The 15,334-nt window shown below is 32.4% G+C and overlaps 1 protein-coding gene across 2 annotated transcripts in view; it reads left to right on the top strand.

The window, feature by feature from the left end:
- Window positions 1-15,334, top strand: part of tyn (trynity) — a 74,572-nt gene that overhangs the window by 41,620 nt on the left and 17,618 nt on the right. For both annotated transcript variants that reach the window (XM_035355351.2, XM_035355352.2), the window contains 4 exons: window positions 4,357-4,626; window positions 7,189-7,455; window positions 11,129-11,241; window positions 14,102-14,330. In XM_035355351.2, the coding sequence (XP_035211242.1) occupies window positions 4,357-4,626; window positions 7,189-7,455; window positions 11,129-11,241; window positions 14,102-14,330 (879 nt within the window). The remainder of the gene's footprint in view (window positions 1-4,356; window positions 4,627-7,188; window positions 7,456-11,128; window positions 11,242-14,101; window positions 14,331-15,334) is intronic.

Raw genomic sequence — 15,334 nt, 5'->3', positions numbered from 1 at the left:
TGGTGTTAAAGTCATAAAGCCTGGACTATAGAGCAGTGGAAGCGAGTAATAGGGTCTGAAGAGTCTTCTTTCCCATTGTTTCCCACTTCTGGCCGAGTTTACGTCTGGAGAACGCCATCTCAAGCCTATAATACAGACTGCTTGTTGCCAAGAGTGAAATATGGCGGGGTTTCTGTTATGGTTTGGGCAGCCATATCGTGGTTCTCTGCTAGCCCCATGATAACTTTATCAGGGCACATGACTGAAGACTTATGTGAACATTTTGGCCGATCAAGTTCATCCCATGGTACAAACCTTGTTCCCCGATGGTGATGGTGTCTTCCAAGACGACAAAGTCCCTGTTCACACAGCTCACATTGTCCAGGACTGGTTTTCTGAGCATGAGGATGAGTTGTCCCATCTCCCCTGGCCATCACAGTCACCAGACCTGAATATTATTGAACCTTTGTGGTCTACATTGGAACGGAAAGTGCGTTCTCGTTATCCACCGCCAACATCGTTATATGAACTTGCCACCGTTTTGCAGGAAGAATGGTATAATATTCCCTTGGCAAACATACAGGAAATGTATTTTTCCATTCCGAGAAGACTGCAAGCTGTTTTGGATGCGAACGGGTTTCCTACACCATATTAAGCAAAGAAACATGTTTTTTTAAAGGTGTTTCCATATTTTTGTCTAACCCCTGTACTTTATATCAGTAAATCAGTTGCTCTTTGTTTTCTCAACTGATTATCCTAAATTAATACTAATTCTTTTCAAGCATTAGAATTTCGCAAAATGACGTAAAATATGTTTTTCGCTGAAAACAAAAACTTTAAATACATAAACATTTCACTGCACATGTGAAAACAATTCTTTTCCAGTTCATAAAACATTTCTCTAAAAAAATTTAATCGAGCGTTTAATTTTGCTTAATGATAATAATATCGATATAAAGGAGAAAAAAAAAACTTAAAAAGTCTCGACAAAATCATCTATTTCTTGCTTCTCTAAATTGAAAATCCTTAAACACTTTCTCCCAATTTATAACAGTCATTAATAGTTGTTATTTTAAAATTTTTCAACATTTTATAAAACATTTAAAATTTTATTTCAATTATGTGTATAAAAATTTTAATATTTAGTCTAAATTATTAATACGATATGAGGTTAGGTTATTAGAATATGGCAAAGCACGCGATGGCTATCTGCCCAGGGATAGGGATACTTTCGTCGAGGGCCTTCTAAGTAAAACTGCCTCGTATTCACGTTAAAGATGGGAAAAACTACGAAAACCAACCACGCAGTTAGTCCATTCTCATCGGTTTGAATCTTGAACCTTAGGTTCTATTCAACGGAACTAAAATGCTAGCTTTCCATTGAATGAAGCCTAAGTATTTCGTTAATTGTTTCATCCAAAGAAGGTCAAACTACCAGCATTCAACGGTCTTAAAGACTGGTAGAACCTACTAGGTTAGGAAAACGATTTTAAACGAAAAAGGAATAAGTATGCAATACCAAAATGCTTCATTTCAAGCGTTTGAGTTATACGAATGTTCTCTAAAGCATCATCAGGAAAATCTACAGATTAAAACATTTACATAATATCAAATTTATTACATAATTTCAAAATGATTACATTTCTGATAGAATAATTAAGAAATTTTTATAACTTAAACATCAAATGTATTAAAAATATATTTGATAAAATTCATATACATGCATAATTGATCAGATAATCATATTTTGGTAGCGCATCATTCATCTTAAAGGGAAGTATAGGTTCTTTATATGTTATATGTCTCTTTCCATAATACTAATAATACTAATGAACATGCATGCTTATATTTTTAAAAATGAATGTAATGAAAATAAAAATAGAAAGATTAGTGAAATTCGATAAATTTTGAAGGGAAAAAACTTTTCTAAAATAGGATTAATTATTGTTCAGATATTTGTTCTTTCAAACAACTTTTATTACTGTTAATATTAATTAATATAAGAATAATTGCTTTCTTCCATTTAATGGACTATTTTAATTTCAAAATTACTTATTTCGTCTAATCAATAAATAATTCTGTGCAAAATTTCTAAATATATATTAATAAAGAAATAAAGAAAATGTTATAAACACCACAAAGGGGTGTTATTGATTTTAGTATGTGATAAAAACCTATCTGTCATTAAAAAAACAGTGACTGAAACATGATCTTTCAATTATTTTCAATAACGTGATTTACGTAGCTCGGTGCAAGGTAAGATGATCATATAAAAAGTCGTTTTAGCTAACCCTCTTAACAACAGTTTCTAGCATATTTTATTTTGCACTATAATAAACAAATTAAGTTTCTAACACAGTCGAAAACTTTCCTATTCTAATTCTTGCTCCAGAATTAAAATAACTGCTTGTGATGAAACTGCGTAATAATGTTAGCTTAGAAGATTCTATATATTCTATCTGACATATCTTTTTCTTTCTTTTCTTTTTTTAATTTTTTTTTCAAACGGTTATTTACTTTTTATTATTTTGGTATTTTTCTTTTTATACTATTTTCCCCAAGTTTACATTAATTTTGATCAATCATTTATAAGAAAATGTATGCTTCCCCAAGCTACTCATTACGCATTGGGAAGTTTTCGACCTTGTTTATTCAAAAATAATTAAGCAGTCGATGAAGACACTTTAAATAGGACTTCATTCTTCTGCTGCCATCTATGGATAATTATGAGAATTACTGAAGTGCTGCCATCTATAAACAGAAATAGGAACTGTCAAGCTCCTGCCATTTATAAACACCGATATAGGAACTACACATGTAAATTTTAGTTCACATTATTAAGGACGTGGCAGTAGCATCTTACTGAAAACGGTACAGCCTTCCTGAAACGGGCATTTATGGTTATCCTAAGGCATGATTTCTGCCTAGACTCACAAGGCCTTGGATTTAAAGGCGCTTAAATTCCTGTTTTAATTTCTCAAAACCTCGTTTTTTCTTCACATCAAACTAGGAAAGGGTATATTAGAGATCCTAAATCATTTTTATAACACCTCGCTGATTCTAGACAAATTTAGTTTTTTAGAAAGTGGTCTCCTCAAAGACTATCGCTGTATTCAATACGATACTTAATTCTGCTCTCAAAAATACTGATTACTGTTAGAAATAGTGGTCAGTGGGAGGTGATTTTCTTTAGAAGTTGCGATATAGTTTCGGTCGACATGTGATTAGTTTAAAGAACCTGTGGAATCAAATTTCAAAATCAGCAAACATTAATTTCTTAATTTATGAAATGTATAGTGTTGTTCATTGATAATAGCAATATCATATCAAATATTTTTCTCAAGTTTCTGTCAAAGAACTAAATAGATATAAAATTTTTAATTCAGATAAAAATATTATTCTGTAGTTAAATGATGATAAATCATAATATAAATTAGCATAACATTTAGCAGTTTTCTCTCGGCTGTGACGTAATGGCATGATACTTTTTCAGCACCTTTATTTTTTAAAGTTTTTCTCCCTCCTCATCACGTGCATTCGTGGTGCAAGTGCAAAGCACGTCCATCTAGCAATCAGATGGTCATAAATTGGAGTCCCGGAGATTGTATTATATATTTTTCCTTCTCCGACAAACATAATGACCATACATCATTACTGAACAATTATTAAAACCTTTTAGTCTAAAAGATTCTGTTTTGTCCAATGGTAGTAAATTGTACTTACGACTATACGATATTAAATTTTATTTGGAACTTAATACGAGTACTAATAATTTTTGTGATTATTATATAGAGAGCAATAAATTTCAGATTATTTTCTTTATCAAAAATCTGAAGTTTAACATGAACATAATAATGCATTTTTTTTAAACATGAAAGAAGCGTATACATAGTACATATTAAAATCTAAACTAAAATAATTGATAAAATTAATATTTGCATCAAAAATGCGGAGATTATTAAGAGACTCATAATATTCCTCCTTAGATGAAATAGTCATAGTACTTATTCTATAGGTAAAATGAATAAGAAAAATTTCCCTCTTATTCTAATTAGCCATTTCAGTACTTTTGAAGAATCTGAAGACTTTTGAAAACGAGAGAAATGTCATTTCCAATCCTAAAAACTAAACATTCAAACAGAAGTAATTCAAACAAAAAAAATATTAAAAGTATACATCTATTCGAGGTAGAAATCTTTCGATTTCTTCTCTTCGAATACTCTGGTAACTGGGCAAACTAGTCGCGTTTCCTGCTTAGCACAAGTTAGTACTTGATATAGTATTTAGCTTATATTTCAGCCCTGACACTTCATTAAAAGTTTGGGCATCTCCCTTTCACTTTTTAGAAATATAAATTCTTGTAATTTCCTGTTACAGGTAAAGTGACTTTTGAAAAGCTCACGAACCAGGACTACGCTGGCACAGTATATTACACAGTATGGAACGTATCCTTATACGAATGCTTAGGATGGTGTAGGGAAGAATCCGAGTGCGTCGCCGCTGCCTTCAGCTTCGTGGTCAACCCCCTCACACCTAACCAAGAAACAACATGTCAGCTGCAGAACGAAACTCAGGCGTCCAGGCCTACAGCCTCGCCACAAAGAAGTGTCAATACCTATTTCATGGTGAAACTACATTTAAGATCCGGTAAGTATCATGTCTTGATATGAATCCAAAACTTAATTAACTGCTAAAGTCTACTGAAACTAATTGTTAATGCATTTATAAATATTTGCGGTAAAAAACACAAAATTGCTTGAAAATCCTGAGTTACAATGGAAACTGTTTACTGAACAGTAACCTCATGGGGAGTCGTAGCATTATTTCAAAAGAGGTTAACAAGTGTAATGCGTGCCGGTCGCGACTCACCGAACTCAAGTCTTAGTCTAAACAGATGTATACCAAACAAAATTTTCGCCTTCGGACAGGGCCTATAACAAATTGGATATATACCGAAATGCCATTCTTTAATGTTTCTTGAAGTATATTTCGAAAAAATAAATAAAATACTATCAGGTCATCTCATAAGTATCGTCGTTTTTTGACGTAGAAAGGAAAAAATAGATAAATAAGATGGTATGGCTTATCTCATAAATAGTGTTTTTTGAAGTAAACTTGAAAAATAAAAAAATTAATAAAAATCTGAATGACGGATTTTTAACGGTCACCCAAAAGTGTTTGTTAAGGTTTTTTATGCTCTCGCTGAGCCCTAGTGTTGCACTCACTCCTGTTAACATATTTATTTTTGTTTCTCGGCTTTATAACTAAGCATCATTTTCTTTGCAGTTATGTCATATACAGTTCAACAGCAAAACCACAAAAATTTTAAAAGCGGCATATGTTTAGAATTCCCCATGCAGTGTTAAGTTTTGCCATAAAAGTTTCTATTTGTCTCAGTCTTTTCTCAGTTCATCATATCAATGTTAAATTTTCTTAGTCAAATGGCTTATAAGGCGTTTTTTAATATGATTTTATTATTAACATTTTACGTGTTAACTTTATTTATTAATTATAACTTTCTTTGCACTTACGCCACATACAATTTAGTTCAACTGCAAAATCACAAAATATTTTAGAACAACATAGCTTTAAAATTTGCGACAGACAGACCCGATACATCAATCCGATTCAAAACTAAGAAATGAATATTAAGTAATTCTAAGAAATTAATATTAAGTAATTTTTTATTTAATGTTTAGCTTAGCTTTTCAAATGATCGGATCTAATTTTTTATATCTAATGAGATAGATGTATTCCGATGACCTCAGAAATCGCGTGACTTGTGTACAGCTAATGTAAGCAAATAAAGTCATTCTTCCTCTTCCGTCTTCTGCTTAAGGTCTCTCATTTAAAAGTTAAATACCTTACATTTTGTCGAATGAAAAGGAAACGAAGCATTTATAGTAATTCGATGAAAATCCCATTTCGAGACAGTTTTGAACTAACAAATAAGGTACTATTAAATAAAGTACTCTAAACGCCTCTTTCTTCCCCGTCTGACGCAAAATAGTTCATTCTGAAGGCAGTTAATAACTACATCAGAAGCACGCATGTAAACCGCTTGGACCACAGAATTTAAAAAATAAGGTAAGTGAGTATAATTTCTTCAGTTAGGTCATATTTTTATCTCCTTCTTTACAAGTTTTAATCAAAAGATAAAAAGTAATAAGTTAAAATATTTTAAAAGTTCGAGAAATAATGCAGTTTACAAAAATAACTTTCAATAGAGCAGCGATTCTCAACAGGTGGTACGCGTACCATTGGTGGTAAGCAAGAGAAAAATAGGTGATACACAAAAAAAAAAAAAAAAAAAAGTATTTTTAACTATTAAGTTCAAAAACCTCCTTAAGAAAAAGAACAGTTGATAGAAATTTCCTGTTATCGAATTTGAACTGAAGATTTCAAAAATAACACACTCGTTAACTTTTGGACGAACCGAAGAAAAAATTTAAAGGCATCTCAAATAAAGCTATTAAATTTTTATTGCTTTTTTGCACGAAATATTTGTGTGAACAAGGATTTTTTATTTGAAAAAAAAAATGCAGAACAAAATTAAAAGTGGATCCTAATTTACGGTTAAAACTAAGTGAAATAAGACCAGACATAAAGAAATTGATCTCTCTTAAACAGACCCAAATTTAACACTAAATTTTAGAATTTAAGTATTATAACTTAAATTTTGATAATTAAAATGGAAAACAATTTTTTAATCTAACATTTTTTATGTGTTCATATTTAATACAAATAGCCAATAAGTTGTGCAAATGGCAAAATATATTTTTTAAATATTTCTGTTGAGAATTTGAAAAATAATCATTGTAAACTGTAGTGGTAATACTAAAGTTTTTAAATTTTTGTTACGCGTTAGTCAAAAGGTTGAGAACCGCTGCAATAGAACATGCTTAAAATATCTTAGTAGAGTCTATCTTCGTCTGTTTTTCAAACTGGAGTAAAACTAGCAGTTTTCCAATCTGTAAGCTTTAGCATTGTATGAAAATGTCTGGATGATTCTGCTCATCTTCAAGTACATAACGAAACAAAAAATTAGTTTCTACGTAGCTACAAAGGAAACGAGTATTTACTAGCCAGAATTCCAATTTTTAACGTTGTTATAAAAACATTAAAATTACTTATATTCTTCGTTTTAAAACATGCAAGCATTATTATATCTATGCCCAACGCTTATTATTTTCTTTTTTTCTTTTTCAGAAAGTGTCTGCAGCAGGCTGTGGTCCTTCGAAAGAGTACCCAACCAAAGCCTTCGAGGCCTGGAAAACGCCATCATCTTCACTTCGAACAAAGAGGCCTGCCTTTCGGCCTGTTTGTCTGAGGTTCGGTTTGTCTGTCGGTCAGTGGAATTCAACTATGTCACCAAGGAATGTCGACTGAGCGAGTTCGACAGGCGTTCTCCTGGGGTGTACGTCCATATGGTGGAATCGCAAGGAGTGGACTACTTTGAGAATGCTTGTTTGCAACGTAGGTACTTTTCGTTTAACGTAGGTACCTTTGTTTGTTGGTGTGAAATTGTAATTTTGGCTGCATTTTGGAGTATTACAAAACTGTTGTCTACTTTAAAGTTAGATAAGCAAAAACTCGTTAAATCATCTAATTATTGAGTATTTTGGAAAAATATTTTGAATTTTGTCTGTCAAAATTACGCTAAGGAATTTTTCAGCTGGTGGACTGAATTTCCTTGAAGCTCCAGGTATTCATGAAAATATTCGCAGTTTGGTTATCATCAACTTTCATTGAATCTTTTTCCCCGATCTTTGAAGAACTTTGTTTTCTGATTCGTCTATGCTTTTCGTTTTCCCTCAACAAATGTGTTATTTCTTTTTTGGCTTTTCAAATATAGATGCCGATCGTGTTACGACTTCCTGAAAGCCTCTTTACCCCTTTCACATTTTCCCACATAACCTGGCGTTCCTTTTATAAGCTCTTATTTAATTCACTCATGGTATTTCACTGTGAGCGGAATTTAGTCATCGAATTTTAACCTACTACCTTATAAGCAATTAAGCTCAAATTTTGTACATATACCGATTGTCGATCACAGTACAAGGTAACGAAGCGATTTGTTTAAAAGTCAATTTAGATTTTTTTTATTTAATGTTTAAGCGATTCCTTTTTTGCCCATATCTTCTTTCAACGAACAAACTAAGCATATTAAAATTTTACTGTTTGCCCCATCGAATACAGAGGGAAAAAATCTTTTCAATGAAACTTGTATGAAGAACTCTAACTTAATTTCTGAATTTTAGGTGAATTTTTGAAAATTGCTCGATGTTTTAGACTATTTGATGTTTTTGCTTTTAAAATTTCAGTATCTCCCAACCGGGATAGTGGTTAGTGACTCTAACAACAGTCGCACTGTCCTGTATGATGCTTTTGCCAAAGACAGGCGCAGTCTTTCACTGCTTGTCACGAAGAATTTCGTGGGCTTATTTTGATATTGACTGAGAAGAGCTGTCAGACAACTGAGATAAGTCACAACAACGAATTTCAAAATCTAAATTTTATCGAATAATAATGTTTCGAAATTTTTACTCATTATAAAAGAATTTTTTCGTCCTCTTTTAAAACAAAAATGATAAAAAAAAAAAACATTAATTGAGAGATTCTCTACATTTTTATTAAATGCGCTGCAGTCTGAAGCAGGCAAGAATGAGGAAAATTTGGTTTAAATTATGCCATCATGGCCACTTAGTGACGCAGTTTGCCCTTTTAGCACATTTAATGACGAATAGGCAATATTCGTGTTTCATTTTAGCTTCAAATAAAATGCTCGTTGCAATACTGTTATTGCATCCAGATTCTGAACATGAATATTCAAAGCGATTTCTTCATTCTCTGAATGATGTTCGGTTGTTTTTTTATTTCATAATTGTAATAATTTATTGTTTGTGTTTTAATAATGACAAAAAGTTTCCTCATTTATAGCATGTCATTGAGAAGTTGCCAAACTTGGCTACTCTTTGATTATATTTTGGTCCGGTCCCAACTATAATTGGCCCAAATGCCTATGCTACTGTAGCTGTATCTTGCTCTCTGTAAATATATATGTCTTCCAGTAATTTCGAGAAATAAAAGGTACAGAAAATTTCTCGGCGACTAGCGGAAAACTATATAAGACTGGGAAGGCATTAATTTCTCAGTTTTTAGTTCAAAGATGACATCAGAGTATAGAGCTCCATGCAAGCTTCGCTCTTTAAATGCGCTTTGCACTGCGTTGTATTGCGGTTTGCTTTGCATTCTTAATAGTTTGAAGTGTTAACCACTAATTATGCTCTGTCCTACTGAGAAGAGCTGTACGAGTACTTTTGTGGAAAATTCCAGAGCACTAAAGTGTTTCTTTTGGGAAAATAGATTTTAACAAATTATTAACGGTTCCGCTTGAATACAATCCACTATGACCCCGTACGCATGCAACAGTATGTATTTCTAATTAATCTGCATTTTTCTTTTACTTTTCAATAATGTCTCCAGCCGATGTAATTTATGACGCATCATCTAATTTATGAAATTTAAAATATGTATCTAATTTTTTATGTTTCTATGTACATCTATAATTATATTGTCGTTCATAAAAAGTGTTTCACGTTTCTTTCTCTGTTATTACTAATTACCAGCTGGAACCATGAAATAACACGAGCTGCCTAATTAAAATTTCGTATTTCCTGGAGTACTTTTTTTATATTATCGCCCAAAATGACGCTACCTGGAGACACTGAAACTTATCTACCGTATTTCTTCGCGTACTTTTCCCTTTTTTATTTACCTGCACGAAGTAAAGAAAATATTGTAATCGCGAAAAATTTCGGGTATCATATTTGAACGAAAATTTCCCTTTTGACCGTTCTTGAATTCATATGAAGGATGCTTTGCATGACATCTGTACGTACGGACAGAATAAAGAATTCTTTTTTCGAAAACGGAGTGTAAAATGGATTTAAAATGGATTTAGAAGAGATTATTTTGTGACGTTTGATTCATACATAAGTACGCGTGCCATGCGTACGCATGTAATACGTATGTATGTATCAGACATAATAAAAAATCTCTCGCAAAAAAATCTATGTACGTACGTATGTAGTTCGCATAACTCATAAACGAGTTGCCGTAGAACGTTGAAATTTTGTATATGGGACTGCTATGACATGTAGTTGTGCGTCTCAACTATGTAATTTAAGTACTAATTGGTATATACATATATTGCTCTTCTGTTACCCGGCTGAGTGAGCTCAGCTCTTTTTGTTGTTATATGTTGGTAAATTGTACATTTTTTACTTTAAAGGTGATTGAATAATGTTTTTCTTATTTTCCATTAAGGTTTTTGTACCTTTAGTTAATCTGCTTGCAATAGCTCTAGAATTATTAAAAGCTTTAAAGTTTAAGTGGCTAAGCCTAACGAGGTCACGATTTTTTTACATTTGAAACTCTTAGTAGAATAGTTAACTATGTCAGTTGGTGCACCAAATTCAGAATCTTTTTGCCTGATGTGGGCAAAAGTTATATTTCAATTTTGTGCAGCGAAAATTTTGTCTTCCAGTCCGCTGGCTGAATTCCTTATTTTGTCATAGAAACTCTAATTTTAATTATTAAATTTTTTTTAAAAATTCCTTTTAAGTGTATCTGGTGTTTTAGGTTTTTTTTTTTTTTTTTCCTGCAATTTATAATATTTTATGAAGTTTGAGCTTCTTTGCGTTTTTTTTTTCCTTGCTACTAACTGGTAACTGAATTGATTGAATTAGAAATATATCTCTAATGGAATTCGAGAAAACAAGTTAAAATGAAGTGCAGCAAAAAAAAATGTGCATCATTAAATAGGCCATACTAGGAAGTCGTGTGTTGTCCACATAAGATATTTTTTCTTTAGTAATGCAATTTTTTATATCGAATCTTAAGAAAATCATTCTGATGCTGCCTTTCCGATGTTGTTCTTATTAAGTGCAACTCTCTCTCTCTTCTTTTTTATTTTTTATCGTCTTCAAAAGTTATTTGCATTTAAAATTAACAGAACTGTACAATTATAGAAACATATCATTTTAAAATAAGGAAGAGATTGAAAATTTAATTTTCTTTTATTTCTTCAGCTTCTAATATATATATAATAACAGAATATAATAAATAATATTTTTTCTTCCTCCAGCTGACAAGGTTTGTCGTGGTCCTAAGAATTATGGATATGCTCCTGTCAACTTGCCGCAGACATCTCTCACATATTACATTGATCTAAATTATTACCTCGATAAGCAAATTCTGGTAAGTAAAATGTGTGGTAAATATGTTGTTTAACAATTAAATATAGTATTGCCCGATATCTTTGTTTTTACCTAAAGCAGAAAGTAAACTAGTTGAACTTATGACTGAGTCTCATGAATAAAGCTTTCTTAAGGATTCGTATATTCATAAGCAGAAATCGCTTATGGACGAACAATATAGTGCATTAAGTAATAAAATAGCAGTTAATGAAAACATTATGAAATCGCAGTAGAAAAATTCACAAAATACAAACGAATAAAAAAGAATCTCAAAATGTCAGTTACAGATTTCGCGAAACACAATTTTAAATTTAAATATATACCGTTAAAATTCGTTAGCTGTAAAAGTTTGTTAGCCATTATTTACTCAATTTGCAGATTACCAGATTTGTTTCAGATTTAACGTGCCGAATCAGTCACAAAATAAGAGTTCTTGCCAGTCTACTTAGGCAATGTGCACATTAGCGTATTCAGAATCATTAACTTGCAAAAATCAGCATTTTCTTGACATTAAACAGGATTTCAGAAAAATGTGACTCCAGTTTTAAATATGCCACGAATAGTAGTATTAAAGTCAGTTGCTATGTCGTATCCCATCTGGATGATTGGATAATCAAGATGATTTAATCGTCTAATAAGATATTTTCTCCCTCCTTTCTGCACGCCTTCGTGGTATAACGGTAGCACACTCGGCGCGTATTCGAGGGCTCTAGGGTTCAAGTCCCGGCAAGGTCACTGCTCTTTTTTCGTGTTTCCTACTTCAAGAATAACCTTATAGTAATTCCCGAAGTAAAAAGGTGGGGGATGAGGATTCTTCACCACCAAGGTTTAGCGAATGGGTCTCCTCCTTTAAAAGGGGAAGTAAATAAGGTATTTTCTCCCTCTTTTCTGCATGCCTTCGTAGTGTAACCGTAGCATACTCTACACGTATTCAAGAGGTATAGATTCGAATCTCAGCTAGGCCATTGCACATTTCTCACTTCTCCATCATAAAAAAAATCCCTAATGACTCTACAGTCTTTCTGCCCTTTCAAGTTGCATGCGTATTTACTCAAATTTATCTAAGAGAATTTTATTTATATTCATGATATTTTATCTAAATAAAAATTATCATTTTTGTAAAACAAAATACAGAACATACTTTTTTATTTAAATTTAAATAAGGAAGTTACTTTTTCATTAGATTAAAAATAGAACCTATTTATCTTTACGAAATTACTTTTTGTATACTTATGTTCTATAACCACTATAAACATACAGTTTTATCTATAATTTTTCTACCCTAAGAAAAAAAATTATTTTTCATTTGACTAAAATAAAACGTATAATCTGTTTTCAATTAATTAAAATTAGCTAAAGGCATTATAAATTTACTGATCAAATCTACGAAAATGTTAATTGATGCAAAAGAAATTAAAATATCCTCTTGCATAATATTTAAATTAATAAACATTAAAACACGTAAATGGCTACAAACTGAATTCTACTTGGCTAGAAAGAATTATTGCTAAGAAGTTTGAATTATTTTGAGAATGTGGTAAATGTGAAACATAAATGAAATAATTTTGAATATTATTACAGAAAATAATGTAAAAATTGTATTTTAAAATATTAGTATAGAAAATATTAAAATTTGTGATTTTCTTCCGTGTTATTATGAAGAATGTTAAAAAATTGCCATTCGTTTCAGAAATTGAATAATTACAATAAATTTGAATGTAAATAATGCAATTAAAAATTTAATGCATAGAAATATAATCTGAAACTAAGAAGAATGTTTTCCATAATAATGGAAATGAATAATCGCATGTTAAGAAAAAAAATGTGATATAGAAGAGGGAGTACTGTGTGTAAGACCGTGCCATTCTTCATTGGGTTGGCGTTGGATCGCTAGCTCGCTTGCACTGAGCCGAGTTGTATTTATTCGCTGTTTATTGGTGGTGTCACTTAAAAATGATTGTGTGATCGCATTCCATGATTTCTGCCAATTCCCGCGCTCTTTAGCGAGGAATATCGTGAACCAACTGATTTAGGAGGTTTTCATCAAAATGAGAAAATTTTACAGACGTGGTTCATCACATAAGTCGAATTTTCCTGCTCGGTAACGAGAAAATCATTTCCGTGCCGTCCTTTTAGCAAATGCTTCACTCCCGTATACACCATAAATTCTTCTTGTGGCTTCTGAAGCACTAGATCCTCGATGAAACACAAAGAATAATATATGTCGGAAGTATTCATTTTTCTTTGCTTGAAACTCCACACTATAGACCTAAAAATGACTAAAACGAGCTGTAAATAAAATAAAAGATCCTGTTCTCAACAATCAAAATGCAAACTAAAGAGAAGCCACTGAATAACGAAAATGAAGGCCTTTCTAATGTAGTGTTGCCAACCTAATGAAGCACAGCGTAGATTTATGAACCGAGCCAATACATATCAGTCAGTTAAAGAGAATATACTCTATTTTGGATGGAAATTACTTGTTTCAGAGAATTCAGAAGCCTTCAGTTTATAAAATTAGGAATCGTTACTAAAAAATAAATAGGAATGAAACCACAATTTCAGTAGAATATTACAATATTTATGATGTTAAATGTTATGTATGAAATATAAATTTTAAATGTGAAAGTTAGAATGTTATAAATTTTTAACATTTGTTCCTATATATAAGTAATGAATGTGCAAAAGCTGAACAGCAAAGTTAGAGAAAGTAGCTGGACGATAATTGGTTAGAAAGGACAATAAGCAATCTAGATAATTGCAGTTTCAGACAATTGAAATCCGGATAATTAAAGTTTTATTGCAAAACATTTGATGTTTCAGGAATTTAAGTGCAAATATGGATTTTTCATTTTTTTTAGGTGAATACAAGGCAAGAATGTCTCCAGCAGTGCTCTCTGGAAAGAGAATTCGTTTGCAGATCTGTGCTATTCCGCGCTGATCCAAGAACGAAAAAGGCCATTTGCAAACTTTTCCACCTCGATCATATCATGTTCCCTGATGGAGCAGAAACCTTCGCCACCCCTAATCCCTTCCCTCTTCTGGACACTGGAGATAGCACTGGAGTGTACTTGGAAGCCATCTGTGCGAGTAAGTGTTCCATTTCTTTGCCTGGTCCCATTCTTTACTCTCAGCTCTTTACAGTGACATCACTTTAAACTATGTACAAAAAAGTACTTTTCTCTTATCGCTCTATCGGATTCAGAAATGTATGTATGCGTGCATGTACTATGTATATATGTACTCATGTATATGTGTGTGTGTACACGCAACCATATATATATACATACTGTTGCGAGCGTACGGGTTCGTAATAGATTGAATGCACAAGTACTATAAAAGGTTAATAAAATTTATTCTTATCACAAGAAGTATCACGAGAGTATCGATTGGAGATTCTAAAGATATGCTGTTTTTAAATATTTTAGCACAAAGGGGCATTAGCCCAAATGCTCTCGAAACATGTATGTGTGTGTAAATGAAAAAACGCCACTTTGAGAGTAATACAAAATCTAAAAGCTTTCAGAATTTTGTTAAATTTTGTTATTTAACCTATCTGCCTTAAAAATAGTAACTGGTTATAATAAACTCTGTAAACCGCACCATTTCAAAATTAATCCATGGTGTTAATGATGCGGCGCGCACTGCATTGCACTAATGTCGCAGCCAGTAACTTCAATTTGTACATGTCGCATTCTCTCTCGCTCCGCTACTGCGAAGTGGCTAACGCCTGTTGCTCCAACCGTCTTCGAGGATATTTTCGAAATTCTATAGAGTACTGTGTGTGTGAGTTTGTGTGATTATGGCAAAGCCTCGAGAACTATCTGCTTAAGGGAAAGAATGCTTTCGTGGAGGACTTTTTAAGGGAAACTGGCTCGTATACACGTTACACGTGGGGAAAACCACGAAAACGCCCATGCAGCCAGCCCGTTCGCGGGATTCGAAACTCGGACCGAACTACCAGTGTTCAGCGACTTTACCTCTCGGCCGCTGGTGGACCCTATAGAGTACTAAAGCAGCTCTTTAAGAACAGGCGCATTTTTTTCACCAAATTATTTGTGGCTGCATATGTCGGCAATAAAAGGAATGTTCCA

The sequence above is a fragment of the Stegodyphus dumicola genome, chromosome 9 (assembly GCF_044657685.1).
Source record: "Stegodyphus dumicola isolate Sdum_Otavi_A_Nest chromosome 9, ASM4465768v1".
Taxonomy (NCBI): Eukaryota; Metazoa; Arthropoda; class Arachnida; order Araneae; family Eresidae; genus Stegodyphus; species Stegodyphus dumicola.
The sequence above is the reverse complement of the archived record's forward strand: the minus strand, read 5'-3'. Positions and strand labels throughout refer to the sequence as shown.